The sequence below is a fragment of the Charadrius vociferus genome, unplaced genomic scaffold (assembly GCF_000708025.1).
Source record: "Charadrius vociferus isolate BGI_N301 unplaced genomic scaffold, ASM70802v2 scaffold183, whole genome shotgun sequence".
Lineage (NCBI taxonomy): Eukaryota > Metazoa > Chordata > Aves > Charadriiformes > Charadriidae > Charadrius > Charadrius vociferus.
This window is the reverse complement of record NW_009648250.1, coordinates 4,959,747-4,980,888: the sequence shown is the minus strand read 5'-3', so window position 1 is coordinate 4,980,888 and position 21,142 is coordinate 4,959,747. Positions and strand designations below refer to the sequence as shown.

Sequence of the window (21,142 nt, the reverse complement as noted above, 5' to 3'; positions counted from 1 at the left end):
GCACAAACACCCCTTGTGCTAGAGGAAAAGCTTCTGTGGCCGTAACAAATTACAGTCCTTTCAAAGCCTTACAGAGCTGCCTTTCACTATCTTACAAGTCATTAACATTTCATCTTAAATTGTTTCCCATTTCTCATTGTAAGTGGTTGAACTAACAGTCACTTCAGTATATGAAAGTATTTGGACTGTGTTAGTTCTAAGAGTGACAGCACTTTTATGCACACCATGTTTAACAGTACTCTTGCTTATACTGTGAAATACTTTGTATTTTCAGATTTTTTTTGAGACATATGGTTAGAAGTGTTCATATATGTTTAGCCAGATAATAAATCAAATGCTGAAGTATGTTGGGTTTTGATAACTAGAAAATTGCATATAAGTCTCTACCACCCCAGATAAATGAAAATAAACTTCTGCACCCACTCCATTGTCTGCTTATACATCAAACAGACAAGTATGAAAATGTTATCGTTCAATATCTATTGCATTTCTTGGTGACCTTGGACTGCTTTATTCTTTTAATGTATATGTTTTACCTTGAATTATTTTTATTAATTTGGCTTGTTTATTTCTAAAGACTACTACAAACCTCCAGGCTTCGGTAAATTACAGTTCATGTTAAAAGCTATCTGGTTCCCATTTTCCAGCTGTTTTAAAATGTCCTTTTTAAATGCCTATAAGCATTGTTTGTTTTTCCATTTTTCTTTCCAGCAATTCTTTCAAACTTTTGTTCCTGTGCTTGAAATACAAGTAATCAGAGAGAGAGTGGCCAAGTCTGGCCTTGTCAAAGGATCTGAAGCTGAGGTGTTCTTTGTTGTTTGCAAGGTCTCTCTCCCCTTGGCTCTCCTGTTTGTCTGAATTTCCTATTCTCTTCTCCAGTCCTCCCTCACTTGGCACTTCTTCCTTCTCATTGCAGTAGGACTCTTTGAAGTCCTTCATCGTGCACTCAGATTTGCCAGACAGATCTTGAACCACGTACAGCTTGTTGTCATCATGGTGGTACATGGCAGGGCTGTACCGCTCTGCCTCATAGCAGTTGTCTTCCTCTTCTTCCTGGCATGAGCTTCCCTTGGCACTCTCTCCATCTGAATGAAATGAAATTCCCTTTCCTTGGCTTTTCTGGGAAAGATCAAAGGGCTCTTCCTGTTCCAAACTTCTCAAGACATTTGTCTGGGACAGAGCAATTCTTCCTCTTCCAAAACCTTGTTGTGGTTTGAGGGGAGGAGAAAAGGAACAATTTATATATAGCAAATTTTACTACATGATACATGGTTAAAATACAAAATGTGAGGCAGCCTTCTATTTCATATTTTACCTTTTTTCTTCCACTCAGCTATCTTGAGTATTTTACGGCATCTCATTGGAGATGCTGTTAAAAGGAATACTATTGTATACACTTCACAGCTAAGTCAGAACACAGAAAACATTGTGCTGTGCATGCCAGACACTTGATGAGGGAGCAAGGAATAAAAGTGAAGTGGCCTAGCCTCTTGTAAACTATTTTTGCTAGTGAACCTACCCACTTCCTCTTTCCTATTTTTTTTTTTTTAATGAAAACTTTGATCTAAAGCATCACAGGCCATAATCAAAGTCCCAGGTTTTGTACATTTTTTTTTCCTAGAGGACTGGAGCAGATTTAAAACATGTTAATGTGTTTGTTCTATGGACAATCTGGATCAAAGTTACTACCTTAAAAATGAGAAGACATTCAAGTCTCAGCAGCCTACGACCACCACTCTCCTTCATTTTTCCACATTTATCCACTGAGAAGCCACTCATGCCACTGAAAAGCTGTGCGCACTAGCTAGTGCTTCAGCTTGAGGAAATCATTACAAAAAAATCATGATCTTGCGATGTGCAGTCTGAGTCTGAGTCTGGGCCTGGTTTGTCTTAACACGTGTCAGAGTGTCTCCTTTCTGGCTAGAAATCTGGATATTACCCAGGAGGCATCTGTGGACTCAAATATGCTCTGAGCATCAGGATGCACCGAAGGAGTTTCAGGCACTGCAGGCATAGCCCATCTTCATTAAAAGAATGGTGACACTACTGGGATGAAGATTTCAGCCAATAGCAAATATCCACGAAAGCCGCTGTTTTACTTGCTTTGGTTTGGTTTGTTTTGCTCTGGTTTGTTTTTTTTCCCCTCTGTAACTGAATCCACTTTCTGCAGGATCTATGCAGCCTCATTAGATACAGCTGCTACTGTGCAACAGGTTGCATTTTTTAAAATGGTTCATGAGCAGGTGGCAGCCCTTACAAATTTTCTTGTGTCTGATGAGCCTCAAGGGCTGAAGAATCTCTGTGTACCGAAAAGCTCTTAGGCTGTCTTCAATTACAAGCAATTGTGTAACGAGCACGGTGCTGTAGGAGGTTTACAGAAAAAAAAAAAAGAGAGCACCATTTATTTCTTTACCTGTTAGGATCTTTGTAAATTTTATGCCAAATGTCATCAGAGTGTGTGCTTTACACACATGCTAGGCTGGCCTAAAGCCTGAATTTGAGGAACACAAAGAAACCTTACCCATGAAAGAACTATTTATCCAGAAAGTCTTAACAGACAAAATATCTTGGATACTCAATCTCTCAAAACAGTCCTCCCTAATTCTTTAGATAGCATTGGCATGTGTGCCGTATGAGACTAACTTTAGGAAGTGTATGTGGAGGGTGGGAGATAGGAAATACTTTGCAGAATACCCTGGGTAGTCAAAAATCCATATACTTTGACACAGGGGAGGAGTATCTCCTCCTGTCCACATGCTTCTTTGTAAACTGGGTATTGAGCTCATCGCCTTCACTTAACGTCAGCTATGTCAGGATGGTACAAAATAACCATATCTTGAGCACAAAGCCTCCTGAACGTAGAGCCATTCAGGCTTCCATTCCCATTGCAAACTGGAATCCAATAAGCAGTGAGCGAGACCCATGAAATTTTCTAGATTTCTTGCTTCTGTCAGCTTTGAATGAATTTATTACTTATGATGTACCTCAAACATGACAAAAAAAACCCCTATAGACTCCTGACGAGAGATGTGTTTGGAGTAAAATATCTGCTTGTCCATGGCTGCACGGCTGTGGTCTATCAGCCTCTGGGAAGCAAGCCCCTTGAAACTGCAACATTTACTAAAAAATAATGGAACTACTCCTTCAGTTGGGAAGATTATGTCATCCAATCATTCCCCTGGCCAACTACATGTGCCACGGTCTCACTAAGGCTGAGTCTCCACCAGTTCACCCCCATTTGTGTCTCAGCGTACACAATGCTGCGAGAAGCTCTGCAGTGCTGTGAATATTGCGCGTTCTCACGGTGATAGATGGGGAGCCCTGAGGTTAAGTACAAGAACATTTGGTATAGCTTGATAAATCCTCTGCTCTCACACTACTGACCATACTCTCCCTAGTACCTGATGACAGCAACTTAGTGCACTAAAATTATTTCCTTTGTGCTCATAAAAACTGTCTCATTTCGTCTCCATCTGTTAATCCATCTCTATCTGTACCTCTGTGTCATCAGATATGTAGTCTGAAAGGTCTCCGAGACAAGGGTCGCTACCTTGGGGATCTCTGATCTGTAGCACTAGAGTAATATAGATAGTTAATAACAACTTCCCAGGCTTACGGGATTTAATCTCTTCCAATAGCATTGGATCTATGGTATAAGAACATGAATCGGTGGTACAAAACCCCTTTGGGTTTACTGGTACACAACTTCAAGCCTCTCAGAGAATAACCTTGCTGAAAAATATTACCTTGAGAATGAAATCCTCTTTCCATGACTCCATGTTTGACTTTCATGTGCCTGGTTAGGTTCCCCTTCAAGGTGAATTTGCTGGGACAATAGAGGCACTTGAAAGGCTTACTGTCCGAGTGCAAGTGCATATGTCCCATTAAATTGTGCATTCTGTTAAATTCCTTTCCACACAGCTGTCAAAAACAGTAAAAATGAAAATCATTAGTTCAAAGGGGTACTTCCAAGGAGAACATTTTAAAAGGAAATAGGAACTATCTACTCTTCTCAGCTTGAGCCCTGGCAGCTTCTAGATGCAATTTGTTTTTTTCAAAGATACAGGCAAAAATCCTACAGACAAGAATGTGCGGTTGAGTCTGATCTATCTAGGGCCTTCTGCGCTCCTGCCATTTTTTAAATTTGGTGAGTGGGACACACAGCCAAGGATTTCCCAAAAGCAGGGAGTGGTGTTGTAAGGAGGGGAGAGACTTAGGTGCGTAAACTGGAAGGCTCTTAACTTGAATGAAATTCAAAGTATAACTTACTGCCCTGGTGAACCATTTCATTTGTAGTTTATAAATCTAGCCTTTAATCAAGAACAATGCCAGGCAGAGATGGAGATACAAAATAAAACCAATGAAGCGTTTCTGTGAAACAGTCAAGCAGAATATTACTTCTCCTTAAGTGGAAATGAAATGGCGGCACATTTTGCTTAAAGCTAGAAAAAGCAATTCCCTTTTTTCTTTGTTTCTTGCTCCCCCATTTTTCTCTGATCCTCTTATCTTCTGTTTACCAACTTCTGTGTTTCAGTGTCTCTGGTGAGTAAGCTGGAATTTAAACAGTCATGGGGATGCAAGAATGACTCAGCTTTCCCTGAAACATGTTCCTGCCAGCTCAAGCCATTGATCATGCAAGTTTCCCTTTGATGAAACAATAAGGGTGGGTTTTTTTCATTGTTGTTGTTTATCTAGATGGGTCCTTTTGTAGTCTAGTCCCTTATAAATCAAATGTATTCTCAAGACATGAGAGTTTGACATCACTATTACAAGCTTCTAGTCTTACTTGTCTTCTGGTCTTTCCTTATCAGGATTTATAATTTTATTCACATTCAAGTGGCTATTTCCATCCTCTGCAAACTTCTGTGTTTGCTTTCCACTTCAGGTCTTTTTTTGTAATGGCAAATGCTTTTACCATCAGGTTGGTTTTTTTTTTCCACAATCTTCATTACTATATGAGCCAGAATCCCCACTACTGAGCAACTGAAACTTACATTAAGCAGTGTACTCATCTGGAAGAACATTAGTAAAAAACAATTACCGAGATTCCACCAAATTCTTGGTCTAATGTGACTTCTGATTTAATTTATTTTGGTAGTATAGAAGGTCTGCTACAGAACTTTTTGATTCAAATTCACAAAGCCATCACCTGGAATATCTGGATGAAATGTAGATAGTGGAGTGATCCCTGGTGAAATAACACTGTATCCTTTGCATTTTAAACCATCTCTTGAGGGAAAATAGAAACAGTGCATTAATTTAAAAATGTGCAGGCATATTGTTTTTAAATAAAAACTAAAGCTGAGTCAATGCTGCAAAAAGGAGGGGTCTGGAAATACTCACTTGCTTTTAAAAAATATTCGCTTCAGCTGTATATGTTCTCTTTGATTATTTGCTCTCTGTGATTTTGCTAAAAGGAATATTCTAGCAAATAAATTTATAAGTGAAGTGTTCACCAAGACAGTGGAGGAAAAGAAAAAAAAAAAAAAAAAAAAATAGCCTCTGAAAATGAGTTATTAATTTATAAAAGTAAGATATCTGATTCCAAATGTCATCCATCCAGTTAGGAAAGAGGACTGTCTCTTCTTTGCATTCAAAGAAAGCTAATATGCTCGATGACTTACGTTCAGGAAAATGAATGCACTAAAAAACCATTCTAAAGTGTTGGGAGGAAACAAAGAGGAGAAACACTGATGAGCACAGAAAATCTGCAAGGGGGAACAGCAGCTGATTGTATCTTGACAGCTGCTGGAATGACCTCTGACATGTCAATATCTCTCCAGCTACAAGAATGCCAATGATAATACCTCTCTGTTACCTCTTAGCAGAAGGCTTCTGGTTATCTGCTTGTATTGTGGCTGACCTGTGTTCTCACCAGCTTTTGCTTTCAGATAGCTAGGTCTTTACTTCTCTATCTAAACTGGTAATCAAGGAAAATCATGTTGAATAAGTGAATGGCTAGAGTATTTCATGCAAACCTCTATCTTTGTAATGTACTGAGTATTAAAATGGATATAGTAGGAGCATTTATATTTTTTTTTCTGTGAAGACAATATTTATTTCTCTTTCTTCATAATGAAAAGACAGGGGTCTTTGTAAAAGATAGTTCCTTACAGCATATAATTTTTGTCTCTGTATAAAGGGGGTAGATTTTCCATTTCCCAAAGTCATGCACAGTCTTAGGGACGTGTAATGTGTTCCTGTCCCGAAATCTCCTCTGGGGACATGAGGAAATGGTACTAAAGAGGAGAGGTGTGGCAGGAAAATGAAAGAAATGCAGATATGAAAATTGTTTTTAAGAATGATGCCTCTGTGTGGCATGGTGTCTGGGTAACCTATGCATTTCTAAACACACAAGACAACTTTCAGCCCATGATCCAGAGGGTGAAAGGAGCAGATTTTAGGCTCACGTGCTGGAATACAGAAACTCGGAGCTATCAGGGGTTCGCAGCTACTGCTTAAAGAACAGCCTGAGTCTGCATACCAAACTAGGAAGGTGTACAAGATTTTCTTTCTCTGTGACAGGGCAGGGGTGTGAGCACTGATAAACAGAGCGTGAAAGATGATCCTGAGCCAGTTGCATGAGAGGGAGCTCCAGCAGAAGTCACCACAGAGCAATTAAGCACTCGGGGAGATGCATAGCTCATGCAAGAGATCTTGGGACAGCAGGAACAACGTGGTTTACTTGTGGACCTTTTGTTAGGCTGTCTATTTTAGTCAAAATAAAATTTAAACCCTGAAGGGAAAGACCACAGCTGCAAGTCTACTGAACATACTTTGTTGCACTGGTGAAATGAACTTCAGTACAGTTTGCTAGAAAAGCTGAATAAGTTCAACACTAGATTTTGACTTCCGAAGACACGACATGAAGTATCACCCTTCTAGATTTGTCAGTCTGTTTGGTTTCTTCCCAAAGTACTTATATTTTCCTTGGGTTTGACTCCTGATCTAAACCCATGATTTTAGAGAGGGGAAAATGTGGAGTTCAAAATATTTGCTGCAAAGTGTATTTGGCTGGGCTGGAGAAAATGTCATCACATTCTTTATTGGAGGTCTGAAACATTGCTGACTTCAGCACTAAAAGCAACAGTAAATTTCATAGAAGCTTTCTCTACAAATCAGAATTAGCACCATTGTACCCGTTGGTGCAACTCCTTAAGAACTCTTCAGTGGTTTTTTTTTTAAACAGAAATAAACAAGGCAACATGGGCTTAGGCCTTTAAAAACTACAGAGAAGTTCACTCTTCAGAGAAAAATCAAACACAGATCCAGGGTGCAGCTGGATGAGGAAACAGAAGGGACAACTATTTGCTACTCCCTCACTTCAGATAGTCTGTGCTTAGCTGTGATTAGACACATAGGAAAGCCTCATGTTTTCTTTTTCTGTGAGAAAAAGGTAAAGAAAACCATTGCATGTGGTGAAGTAGAAAGGCTACTGCTGTGTTGAAAAGTACAAGAGAAAGCAAGATGAAATCTATTTGCAGGCGGTTCCCCGGGGACATGTGAGCCATTGTTAAGCAGGCTGTTCATACAGCTATATCCTTCCTTCTGCTGAGGAGGAGCTTGGTGCCAAAAGGCTGCTATCTGGTCATTGCCTTAACCCTCTGAATACCAGCCAGAAAGACTTGCTTGAGTCTATCAAGGGTTCTGCCAGAGAGGCAAGGGATGTTCCTAACGCCAAAGAGCAATCCCTGATTCTGCCTTTGCTTGTTGTTGCAATCTCCACTCCATTCAGGGGCACTGGTGTTGATTCATGCCCCTTCAGCCATAGGAGAAACTGGTTCGCTGTGCTTACTTGTTTCTCTCCTCCTAGGAACATTGGGTGGGGACAGACAAGTTAAAAAAAAAAAATAGGAAAAACAGGTGTTCCTGTAGAGCTTTTGCTACTGGCTGGAAAACACACTGGTGGTCCTCCAGTTCTTGGTTCAAATTATTGCCATCTCCAAGTTGTAATAGTCTGTCATCATCAAACCCTAGCCTGACCACAAACTTCCAGCTAATCTGCACATGCCTGAAAAATAGTGTGGGTCCAGCTACTGCATCCAGAACAGGTGATCAAACAATTGAGCTTCTGTTCTGAAAGTTGAGGGGTCAGAGGAGAACTTTGCCCAAATGGGAACAAAAAGACAGGTTTGCAGGTGTTCACAAAGAATGAAAGTGTCCAGTAGACTTGACACGGAATTACGCAAGCATTTCAGTAACAGAAATTATTTTACCAATATAGGCTACCGTAAGTCCTAGTATACAAGATAACATTTTAACAGGACATAAATTAGAATGGAACAAAATGCTGAAATTGAAAGGCTTTGCTGTTATTTTTTCGAAGTGAAATGCTTCAAAGTTATCAAAGCAAAATGAGGAAGTCAAAAAGATTAATTTTTACATTCTCCTATTAAAATTATCACTGAGTTCCATATTTTCCTATGACATTTTGAAGTTCTACATTTTTAAAGAGAAAGTAATTCCATTTAAAATTTTTCTTTCAGCTCTGCTTCTCAATGAAACGTTCCTTTTAAGAACATATTTAATTCCATAAGGATGTTGGATGCAAGAGTTCTAGAAATTGCTTCCAGATCAATCTTCAGTTACTTAGGCATAAACTGGGTAATATGCTCCACTCTGTATTTAAAGCCCTCTTAGAGCAGATCAAAGTGGGAATAAAACCTACAACCTTTGACTTCACAAGGTATGACTACAGTAATGAACCAGATAGGCAGCAAAAGGAACAGATGTAATGTCCAATACTGAGTAAGAATATAAACATGAATAATTCATAAGGGAGTTATTAGAGATGAGAATGGTCAAGAAAGCCAAAGCCTCAAAGGTTTATGGGGAGGGAGGATAAGGGAGGGTGGAAAAGGAATGTTGACCTCCAATGTGCTGGAGGGAGGCAGCAAACGAATTCGCACAGGATCCTAAAAAGGCCAGATGCTCTCAGAGGTTTTTTTGTTGGGCTACCGTTGTCCTGCCCTGAATTTCATTCTGGTAATTACACCTGGCCCATTCAACCCCTTCTGCAGTTGTATTTTGCTGTGGCTTTCTTTGAGTCCTTCCCTGAACTGTCACATAGCATCACTGTGTGAAGTAGTGGCTGCTGCTTTTCCATGGTCGTCTGCCGCGTGTATGGCTTGATCTATGTTTTCAGTCAGCGATTCAAGCTATTAAGCACTTAGACTTCTGTTTGGATGGCTGTACTAAGCAAATGTCAGGTATGTTTAGTGTCTTCAAACTGCCGTGGCATTTAAATGGTCATGAAGCAGAAAAAAATATTTGAGGATGAAAGTTACTGATATTGAATGTGAAGGGAATAAACCACAGATATTTACCTCTGTTATTTTGTGCTACATAAGTAAAATCTGGATAAAGAAAGAAAACCAGGCTGCTTTATGCTAATTTAAATGCAACTGCTGTGTGTGTTCACAAGTCTTGTTTTTCTAATTCTACCATATCACAAGATGATAGTATCACAGAAATAATCCAGTGGGCCTCTGCCACCAAATGCACTTACCTTGCATTTAAAGGGTTTGACATCAGAGTGAACAATCATGTGGGCCTTGAGAGTCTGCTTTTGCACAAAGCTCTTGAAGCACAAATGGCATTGATAGGCTCTTATATTGGTGTGGATCAGGATGTGTCGCTTCATGTTGGCCAGCAGAGTAAATTCCCGGCCACAAATTCCACATTTGTGCTCTTTCACCCCCTGTGAGAAAAGAAAAAAACACCAAATTCTGTAGATGCAAAATTTTCTAGATCATTTAATCTTCAGTGGAGCAATTATGAAATATTCATTCTGCATTACCAAAGCAGGTAATACATTATTTTACTTCTAACATCATTTGCTCAAGTAATAGATACTTAAGAATTTTTTTCCTGGCAAATTCTTACAAGATTCTGAGAAGCAGAGAAGGCAAACAAAATGTAAGCTTAATGAAATAATGTGTTTTGTTCCCATCGGTAAGGTTACAAATCAATAAGAGGTAGTCAGTAACAGACCTTCTCTGTACTATTCTGCTACTTACGTAAAGTATTGGTCAAACGTGTACACTTACTGACCAAGAAATAAAGCTATCCAGTTAAGAGACTAAAGTAATGCTTGCCTTTTTTAATTTAACATCATTGACATAAGAAAGGCACAGCCCTGTTTTGAAGAAATCTACAGAAAATAATCTGAAGTAACCGACAGATAGTCAGGCAATGTCACTAAAAAAGGATATACATGTTACATTCAATGACAAGAAAGAAACTGTTCACTCTTAGTGGGACCTGCACTAACCCTGGTGGAGTGATCTCATTTTATCTGGTGTCTACAGAGCATTTCTAGCACCTTTTATGCCATCCAGTCAATTTACTAATGCATAATTCAATATTCTTGCTCCACCCATGTGGTCTAACTGCCAGCTCGCAAAAAGTCATTTAGAGGCTATAAAAATCAATGCATTTACCACCACACACTTTAAGAGTTTGAGTATAACTTGCTGAAGGTAATGACGATTTACTAGTGAAGTGCAGAGAGCAATTATCCTTCCTGCAGGCCCCTGTTACAAAGATGACTTGAAACCACCTCTACAGTCAGTGCTTTTCACAGTTAATTGCAAAGCTAAAACTGTGAACACCAACAGTGGTTTTAAGTGTCTGCCTATCTGATGTGAGTCTGCATTTGGGCAGCTAAGTACTGTTAATTATGTTCACAGCTGAATCCACCTACAGCTGTGGACAAAGAAGCAGAAGCTCTCTAAAAGCTCAGGGGCATTGCATTTCCTGTGACAAAAAATTACCAAGTCTTACATTAGTAGAATTTTGCATGGTAAATCCAAAGACCAGGGAATCTCCAGAAAGAGCTGAAATTATAATCATGTAGTAGAGAAGAAAAAGCAAATGTAGAAGTAGAGGTTGCTTGTTTTTAAAAGAAAATTTTTCTATAAGACTGAAATGCTGTAGCTTTCAGCATTTTTAATGTTTTTCATATAAAAGCCAAAATTCAAGTGTTAAAGGAAAAATATTCAAAGCTGGAAGCAAATTTTTTTAAAATATGTGGGGTTTTGACTTGTCTTAACAACATTTTTTTAAAGGTGGACAAGCCCGTTTCAGACATTCTTGAATAGAACAGTTACATTTTTCCTACTTTTGAAAGTGATCTTTCCGATGTGTTCCAAAGCCCGCTCCTACCCTAAACTGACTCTGCTGTCTTTGCTGTCAGCAGTGGCATGACTGCCGCTTGGTACGAATTGGCTGGGATTGTGGTCCTGCTTGTCCACTTTTGTTAACTGCCATTCTGGATAACTTATGCACAAAGGGGATTTTTTTTTTTTTTTAGGTTGTTTGGGGTTTTTTCCCCAAACATCTCATTATAATAATTCTTCAAAATCTGATGCGTAATAATATACTTTATTTTGCTGCATACATACAGTCTACTGCAAATCCAGCTACTTCCCAACTAAAGAAGCAAAGCTTCTACTGGTTTCCAGTAGAAAATTTCTGTTAGAATTTTGGGAGGATTATGCAGCTCTACAAAATTATGTGATGCTACGGAAGGTCATTCTGAAGATAAAACCTAGAAATGGAGAGATGCGGGTGCCGTTTTGGGAACTAAGACAGGTGGTTTAGTTGGACTCCTGTTGACAACAAAGCGGGTTTCGTGTGTACTTTCTTAAGACTTGCAGAGACATCTAGCTTCTACTGCTGCCAGCGCTGCCGGGGCGTTTGCTCTGCGTAAAACTCTCCAGCTGGCAAAGGGCCAGCGTGAGGCTCTATAGACTGATTACCTTCTTTCCGAGGAGGTACACAGGTGTATGTTTGGTAGCCTGTAATCCTTGTGCTACCTTCTGACGCAAGGTGAGAGCGCAGCCCGTTGCTGGCTTACCTTGTGAGTTAGGGAGTGCTGTTTGAGGTGGTGGGGCTGCACGAACTCCATGCCGCATTCAGTGCAGATGTACGGGCGGATGTCTTTGTGCTTCATCATGTGGTTTTGCAGCTGGCTCGGGTACTGGAAGGTCTTATCACATTCAGTGCAATTGTACTGTATAGGGCCACGGTGGGTTGTTAAGTGTCTCTTCAGCTGGGCCAAGGTTGGGAAGTCCAGACCACACTCCACACATATGTTCTCTCGGCCGCTCTCGTGCTTAGACTCATGTGCTTTCAGCTCGCTGGGGTAGGCAAAACCTCTGCCACAGATCCTGCAGTTGTAAGGCTTGATGTCACTGTGCTGCATCATATGTCTCTTAAGGTGACTGGTTTGGGTGAAAGCCTTGTGGCACACCTGGCACTTATGTGGCCGAGTGCCCTGGTGTGTCAACATATGAGTGTGCAAGTGGCTCAGCTGCTTGAAAAGCTTGCCACATCGGGTGCAAGCATGTGGCTTAATGCCACTGTGTCCCAAGATATGGGTCACCAAATTGTACTTGGATGTGTAGGACTTCTCACACATGGGACATTGCCAGCGTTTCTGTTCACCCCCCACATCAACATAGTAGCTGTCATCTATCTGAAGGTTGACATCTACTCTTTCCACTTTCTGTTTATTTTCACCACTTCCTCTTACTTCAGCCCTCCTGAAGGGTGGCTCTGGAGGCCTTTTCATTTGAAAGGGGTTCCTGAAATGAAAGTTTGGTGGCACAATAAAAGGAAACATTAAGCTAGGGTGGACTTTATGATAATAAGGGTAAGGAGCCTGCATGTATGCTGGGCTACTGGGCCATGCCACGTTAGGCTTCACTGGTTCTTGCTTAATAGGCTTGGCTCCGAAGTGCTCCAGAGTTCTGTAGAACTGAAAACCAAAGTTGCAGAGGTCAGTCATCTGGGAACTGTATTTGGGTTGTGCTATCTGTTGAAACACCAAGGGGAGACTGGAAGAGCCTATATCACTGTGATCTTCAGGTCTGTCTGGTGGTGATGAGGAACCCTCGAGGGCAATAGAAGGAGGCATTTTTGTTGGCATGCTCTTGCGTTTCCGAGACCCTCCTTCCAAGGACCCCTGGAATGTTTCCATGTCTCCAAGAGGGGGAGGGCCATAGCGGAAATGTGAGAGGTGTGGTCTGAATTCTTCACCAAATGGAGCTGTTCTGTGTGGCTTTGTAACAGGGCTTAGCGGCTGCAGGCAGCGGGAGAAGGGAGAGGCTCGGGTACTGTCCACATTAAAACTTATTTCTTCGTTCTTCATCATATTTGATTTTTTCTGTGTTGTCCAAATTCCTTAAAACAAACAGAAAAGAAAATCTCTTTATTTCTTCCTGTTTTCCTGGGTTTAGCATTTTATTGTCTATTTTATTGTTTTGGAGGTTGTTGGGTTTTTTCACTAAATGCAACTAATGGGTCTAAGGCCCATATAAGACAAAAGCCTTTTAAAGCAGAATTAAATTGGTTAGTGGAGAAGAAAGAAGCTTTGGTCTTCCTGTCATAGAATTAGTGGTTTAAATCAAGTTTGACCCATACAACATCTTTGCAACATAAACATGCGGTACCATCACACACTACTTTACAGCTGAATCTGTGTGGCAATGTTTCTGCTTAATTTAATTCAGCCAGGCTGTTTTCTGGGCAAAATCCTGTCCTTGGCGGTGCATGCACAGGCTCTAGAAATTGGCGGTGCATCTAAAGGATATGGCAATACAAACAATAATGTGCACATTTATTATGGTTGTGACATGAAAAGCCAAAGCCAAAAAGTATTAAACTTCTTTGTATCATTAACATGTGCTGCTGTGAAAGAAAACAATGGCCAAGTGATCTAAGGACACTGTGTACCATCAGGTTTTGCGCTGTGTTTCCTGGCTTCTCTCACTTTGTATTGTAATAAGAAGGCGGAGATTAATTTATTTTCTTTGTTTTAATCCCAGCGATATTTACCTGGCAGATTTGGGGGAGGAAAGACCTTTGACGACTCTCCAAATTACATTTAGTTTTATAGACTTAATCTAGGGTTTTTTTGTTTCTAAACAGGTGGGCAAAATCTCCACTATAAAACTAATTAAAGAATTACCATCAACAATGCCCTAGGTCTCCAGAGTAATTGACACCTAAGAATGCTCCCGGTCTTTCTAGTGGTACAGTGTGAGAAGGCAGATTAATAATTGCCTTCTGGCAAAGTTTTAATTCCCACTGATCACAGAGGGAGATTCTCCTCAATTTGGGGTTCATCTAAAATATTGGTTATGAATTTGGTTTATCTTAACTAACGCTGCTGCCTTTTGCCTCGGTTCTCGAGGGCTGCACTTATCTGCATGTGTGTCTGTCTGTGGCTGTGTTTGTGTACACGCATCTATCCAACCAGGCAGAGGTTATGTTGGAAAACTAAACATATTTTCCCTCTGTCACCTGTGACATGCTGATGCTATTTATAACACTGTTCTTGGAAATGATGGGTGGATAGCATGAAGGTGGTTGGAGTACTAAAGACACTCCTGTTTCTTTTTCAGGAAGCTCTGTGCTGGATAAACCTGCTTCTAAAGATAGATAAAAGCACATCTCTGTGACCTAGTTAGGCTGTGGACAAGAGAAGGCATCTTAAAAAACCTGCTCACAAGCAGATTACTTCCTTCTAACAGAGTAGACTGTGGAATTATCTTTTAGATACACTGTGAAGACAAAGGCTCAGTGACAAAACTTTACGATGGAAAATTTAGACAAGGGAATCAATCAATGCCCAAAGAAGGAGTAGTAATTGAAGCAACAATTGTAGGAACTCTAAAATAATGGTTCAAAAAACGCCTGTGGTGGTGGAAAAGGCTAAAGAAAATTGCTTACAACTGGGACAAGTACCTAATAATTCTGCTTTCAGTCCCTAGCTCATTCATTGGCAATAGTATACATAAATATATACACACTATGTATATACACTATATGTGTGTGTGTGTGCATATATATGTAATATATGTAAGTGTGCATGTTCCATCAGAGAGGATTGTTAGGAAGTATGCATTTGGCTATGTTTTCTTGGCACTCTAACTCCCTGGGCAAAATAACAAACAGTTAGAACTTGAAGACACTCTGGGTAGAAAGGCTTGACTTATTAAAAAGGGAGAAAGGGAAGGGAATCCTCTGACTACCAAAAAAGACCCCACTTCATTCCAAAAGGGAAAAGGTTTGGTTGGTTTTGGGTTTGTTTTTTTTCAAAATTCATTTTAGGTAAAGTTAAACTCACACAATTTGAACATAAAATATGCCAGTAGACCAAAATTTTCCCTTCAAAATACCATCCTGTCCCTCTAATATCTTTCATCTTGTGTATCTGATTCCTTCCCAGCAATATGAGTATAAAATGCTTCAGAAAGCCGATAGCGATTGAAAACCCAGCAATGTTATTTACTGCTTTTGTTAGACTATTGAAATGCTGCCAAAAATACACAGAAGTGACAGTGAGTTGTGTGTGTTTGCTCTCTTGTCTCCTGGCTGCCGGTTACTCCCTTCTTCCCCTGCCTGTTTTATGCAAAATTTCAATCTTTCTGGAACATGGAGTTATGGCAGAGGTTGTAAAACTGCTTGAAATTACTAGAAAGAAATCATTTCTTTGCACTACTAACCTTTGGCTGCTTTCACTGAGTGTATGGCTTTTTTCCACTGTCCACAGCTACACACATCACGGCACCAAACCTATGAGAGAAAGTGTTTAAACAGTCAGTGACGAGCACAATCGGAGAGGTGATATGTAATCCAACAGGAGAGCAGCTAAAAGGGGAGGGAAAATACAGATTTGCAGTCTAAATATGGATCACCTTGCTGCTTTTTTTTTTTTCCTTTCAATCTGCCAAATCCCATGATGTAGAAATTAACTGAGGATAGATTAAATGTAGCATCTCTTCTCATGTCCTTTGATGTTGGCAGCAAACCTATGTTAATTTGAATGGAGGCATGGTCTTCACCTTGACCAGAACTTGATTCAATAAAGTGTGAGTCCTGAGGAAATGTAGAAGAGACTGCAGATTTGACCACCATGCAAGAAATAGTTAAGGACTGGTCCCTTCTTCTTTAAACAACTTCAGTAGACAACTTTAAAGCTTTCAATAGCACAGTTTCCAAATAATTTTGTCCTGTCTGACTCTGGAGTAGCTGATTTTAATATTCAACATCAAATAAGAGGGGGTGAATTGAAGAATTTTTGTTTTAAATATCTCCTAGGGACCTTCTGTGTTTCCTGTATAAATGCTTTAGAATTCTTTCTTTCTTCAGCACTTAGAATTTAAAATGTAATGTTATGTAGCACAGCAGTTTGTGACTCTAAACGCTGAGGTTAGTTTAAATCTGGACAGACTTTAAAAATTCTAGCTTTTATCAGTAGTATTTCAGCTCCTCAGTTTTGAAAACTTGTGTGGAAAGCTCACTGAGACAGATGTTTCCATGCTGTATTGGCACTTAAACATAAAAATGCCTAAACCTAGCACTCTGAAGCTTTTCAGAAAGTGAATTACTTTAGAACAGACAAGCATCCTCACAGTTTCTTTCTTTATGTAAATACGTGTATTTGAAAACACGGTATTTTGAAAAACAGAACAACAAATAAGCTCTTTCCCTCCCTTTTCAAAAAAGGAGCAGAAAGGCTACAGTGAGTTCAGATAGTTGTTAAGCTATTTCCAAAATAGAATTATCTATGCAGCAGCTAATAATGTTAACTTCCATGAAAGAGGAAGAGAGTTTAATAGAGAATATGAATCACCATTTACTTTCTCATTTCCACTCATCGTATTTTTACAAAGGATTAAAAAAAGGACGTAAATCATGCTATTCTCTCTACAAGCATATGCATTGTTACAGTCTCCAGTTAATATTCTGTAGTGAACTCAACAGCAAATTTTCTTTAGACTTCAGTAGAACCAAGAGTCGGCTTCCTGTATGAAAGTGCCTCCTGTCTATAGACTAATAATAAGCCCACCCATAAAAATATAAGGTTATGAAGTTTCTCAAGCTTAAAAACTCACTTCTTCTGTTCTGAATTTGTCTTTGGGCAGCACAATGATAAAATCAGAAATGAGACCAAGATGAGTGAAAGTGATATTCACCCTTTGTCAAAGGGAAATAGGCTACTTTATTAGGACGTTTGCACTTGCGTTTGCTATTTCAGAAGAAGATGAAACAGAGGAAAGGAAGTCTAAATGTGGCTGAATAGGCTGAACAGCTTCTTACAGCTGGAAGAGAAATTGCACATTTAATTGAACATGCATCACTGTAGAAACCATGCCCTGTAGGAGTGCACTTCTGCTTTGCTCTTGGGGCCTGAAATATTGGCATCTATACGGGAAGAATGAAATCTAACAACTGTTTCTGTGTTGGGTGTGGTGTGGATCAGTGACAAATGACACAGTATTACATTTGTTGAGCTGAAGTTGAGAGTTGGAGAGCTTCAGCCTTACTGAACAACCTGCTGGGTTTTTTCAACCGCTGAGTTTTGTAAACTATTATAGAGATGTTTATGGTTGTGTTAATATGTTTCATGGGATCTCTTTCATTCAGTTCACACTTCCAAATAGGTTTTGGTTTTAAATGTATTCAGTCATACTACTGTTGAAATAAGCACGAAAATCTTTACTTATTTTTCACTTGTTTGTTTTTTTGCAAAACTTGCATCAGTCTGAGGAGCTGACCACAGGGGCTTTACTATGGTAATCTTATTTCAGCAGGTTGAGTTATTTGCCAGACTTTGAAAATGCCAGGAATACCTGTACAAACATCAACATATCCATTGCTGGTAACCAGGTATTTTCAGTTAGTTCTGATCCCTCCTTACCATTCTCCCTGCTAGTTTCAATCAATGGCAGCATGAACCCTCCATAAGCCCCTTTTTTCTTTCTCTTCCACTCCTTTTCTGCTGCCTCCAGTGTGTGAATGAAGTCATGCAATAATGTTGTCATTCCCCATTTCCTTTTCTATTGGGAATTTCATAATTTTAGAGAGTTGGAAAATAATCATGTGGATGTTGTTAACCTGTAATTTTCAAGTGTATGTTGTCTGTTTTGCCGCTCTTGAGTACGAAGTTGGATTAGATGGTAGTAATGTTCCACCTCTGTACAATCTGTGCACCTACTTTTCATTTGTACAGTCAGATTTTTGTTTGTAGGTGCTGCTTTGGTGAATAGTGCAGAAGTTCTAAATATGCTCGAAAGAGTCAGAGTTATTTCAATACATGGTTCACTAGATATTGGTTCAAACCATTGTTATTCAATAATGGATTATTTATATAGTGTTTTTTTTTAAATTAAGGCATTTCATTTACTCTAGGCTTGAGTGACTATAGTCATTAGAGGAGGGCAGAAGGTAAAAGAACATGTTCAAACCCATATCAGAACTTGTCCAAAATCAGTGTCAACCCTACTCTATTCTTTAGAGAAGTCCAGGCAAGGTGTGTTTTCCATCCATGTTCTCCAGGCATAAATATCCACATTTCAAGCACACAAATTTGAGAAATGGACTCCATTAACATATACTGAGTGTATCTTAATATACTCAAGCTGAGTATTTAAACTGAGTACATGTTAATAGTCACAAATCAGCTTTGAAGACCTTATGCTACATTATTTGAAATTAACCTAAAGGATGATTTATATTTTAAATGAAGAGAGCACTTTTTCTGCCACAGTGTGGATCCTGGAGAAGACAGAATTTTGTACTACCTTGCAAAAATAAACCTGGATTTAGGGAAAGTATCCAAAATCAATGAGTGCAGATACTGATTAGGGTGACACAAATGTTGGGGAAGCCTTAAGAAAACAGGCCTGAGCTGGGAATGATAACGTTGTGGAGCTTAGTCAAATCTTTTCCAACACCACTTCTACAAACACTTCTTTTTGCTCACTCGCATACATGTAGACCTGGTGTCAAATGAAGTCCATGATTTAACCATCAGCTTAATTGTCTTCTGATATAAGGCTTCTTGTCCAGTGCCTTTTATGAGATAGATGTGCCTGATTAAATGAAGAACACTATCAAGATGAAGATATTGCCAAAAATATTTCTCTTCCCCTTTTGGATTACCATCATTAATAGAATTGGAATTGGAAACAAGTGAAAAACTGTTCATGAAAATGACCTGGAATGACTGAAAACGAGAAGTGTACCAGGTCAGGTTTTTTCTTCCTACATTACTATGATAGTACTGAGGAGCTCGGTGTCTTTTCACTTCTCCCTGGGAAATTACCTTCATCTGCTGGTGTCAGGCTTCAGGATAAAACTTCTTCTTTCCATCAACAAATGTGTTTTTTTCTCAGCAAATGCTTGGTAAAGGAAAACTGATAACCCTGGTAACTCTTCCCAGAGCATAATTAGAGCACACTAAGGCTTATGGAAAGACTTCCAATGAACTCTGGAACTAATCCTTTACAATTTTCCTTGTTCTTCGTTATGGGTTCTGTTGTCCAAGGACATATGAACCCATCTATGCCGTGACCAAAATGTAATACTTTTGCCAAATATATCACATACATATGGAAAAAATAACTTATACCCTGAGACAATATGTTAACAGATGGTAACTTTGCAGACAAACTGGAAGGAAATCATACAATTACACACCTGAGAAACTTAATTGATTAAAAAATCTGACACATTTAAACAGCTTAACATGACACAGTAAACGGATGCAACGAGCAATGAACTTTCAAAGATATCTTATATATTAATTTGGTTTTTTTCCTTCACTGACAATTTTGGCATGTCTTCCTTGGTTCATGTTTGAAGTTTGATCATTTTAGATATTCATTCTGCTTTAAGGGTTTTCCTCTGCAGTGTATCTGCACTAGTATTGTCTGTAAGATGACACCAATATAAAGAAATGGGTCTTCTCTCAGAAAACTGCGCTGTGGAAATACCCTCCCTGCATTGTCTTTGTTGTTCCCAAATTTTAACATTTTAACTTACATAATTTTTGTTTTATTTTAGCTGGGAAATACGAAAGTGTAGGAAACATACCTGTTTGCCTGCACTGCCTCTAAAGTGGCTTTTGGATTTATATTGGATATATGTATAACTTAGTTTTGTACTCAATTTTCAGGGCGCAAGACACTATGTGCACTTTTATGCGAGTATCGTTACTCTGGTATTTCTTGTAATAGAGAAAACGCTTAAAATAGTTTCAAAATGAGTGCACATTAACTTTTCTGTAATTTACAGATCATTTTTGTTTTGGTAATTATTGAAAGTGTTAAACTAGATTCTGAGATTTCCTCCACTGAAAGTTTGGAGCAGTCCCACTGCCCACCCTGACAAAGCTGGGCTTCTGTTCATGGCATTAGGTGTGCTTACAGAGTGTTTTATGGCATAATTTGCTTCTTAATGGTGGGGGGAAGGCGAGAGGGAACAGCATTTGGAATAAAAAAGAAAAATGCCTGCTGCTGTAGATACTTTTCTTCTCTCCAGTATAAGTGCTGTGTTCTCAGTTTAGCCAAATGGTTTGCTATCCTTCTCGTTGCTTTTATGTGTGCCTTGTCCTTAGTTTAGCAAAACCTTTGCTACTGTTTTCACTACTTTTCTGTTGCCTAACAAGACAGTTGGGTGGAGGTCACAGAGCAGTATGGCTTGGTTAACCACTGAACATCTGCCATAGGGCCTTATTGGTAATGCCCCTAGCAGTACTTCAGCCTCACGGACCGTCTTTGGTGATCTCAATGTACAAACAAAGTGCCCTTTAAGTTTAGGCTTGCTACTGGTTTGGCTTTTTATTTCTCTTTTTCTTATCCTACTTTCTCCTTTTTTTTTTCTTTTTTCTTCCTCTTTGTGAGTTTTCTTAGTTCTTCTCTTATGTCTCCTTCCCTCTTCACTTCTCTATTCCATCTGTGGTTCACTCCTCTCTGCTTCTCTATTCTATCTGCTAAAATGGTCAGCAACGCATAGATAATGTGGATAACAAAGTGGATATTAGGTCCACAGGCTCTGAAGTGTTATCTGTTTACACAAAGTGCCCCCAGACCACAACTACACATGGTGGGAGCCTGCAAGGCACAGTGAATTATCTGGTCTAGAAGTGTGTAAGGGGGAAAAGATTGTATGTCCTCAACCAAGTATCTCCACCTGCCTGATCCTCTGGTACCAACAGGGAATTCAAGGCTATTTTGGGGTGGGGAGGAAGGCGAGAGGGAACAGCCGTTGGCTGGAAGTTCTCTACATCTGGGTCCACAGCACAGCCCTGCCCCATCTGTGCCCACAGCAGGGCGGGCTCGGGCCC

The 21,142-nt window shown here is 39.5% G+C and overlaps 1 protein-coding gene across 1 annotated transcript in view; it reads right to left on the bottom strand.

Moving 5' to 3' along the window:
• Window positions 1-620: 620 nt before the first annotated feature.
• The window catches only part of ZNF366 (zinc finger protein 366), a 31,616-nt gene continuing 11,094 nt past the window's right edge, over window positions 621-21,142 (bottom strand). Inside the window, exons 2-5 of the mRNA XM_009884267.1 lie at window positions 11,861-13,188; window positions 9,509-9,700; window positions 3,747-3,921; window positions 621-1,202 (exon numbers count right to left, since the gene is read on the bottom strand). Of these exons, the coding sequence (XP_009882569.1) occupies window positions 667-1,202; window positions 3,747-3,921; window positions 9,509-9,700; window positions 11,861-13,188 (2,231 nt within the window). The 3' untranslated portion in view covers window positions 621-666. The remainder of the gene's footprint in view (window positions 1,203-3,746; window positions 3,922-9,508; window positions 9,701-11,860; window positions 13,189-21,142) is intronic.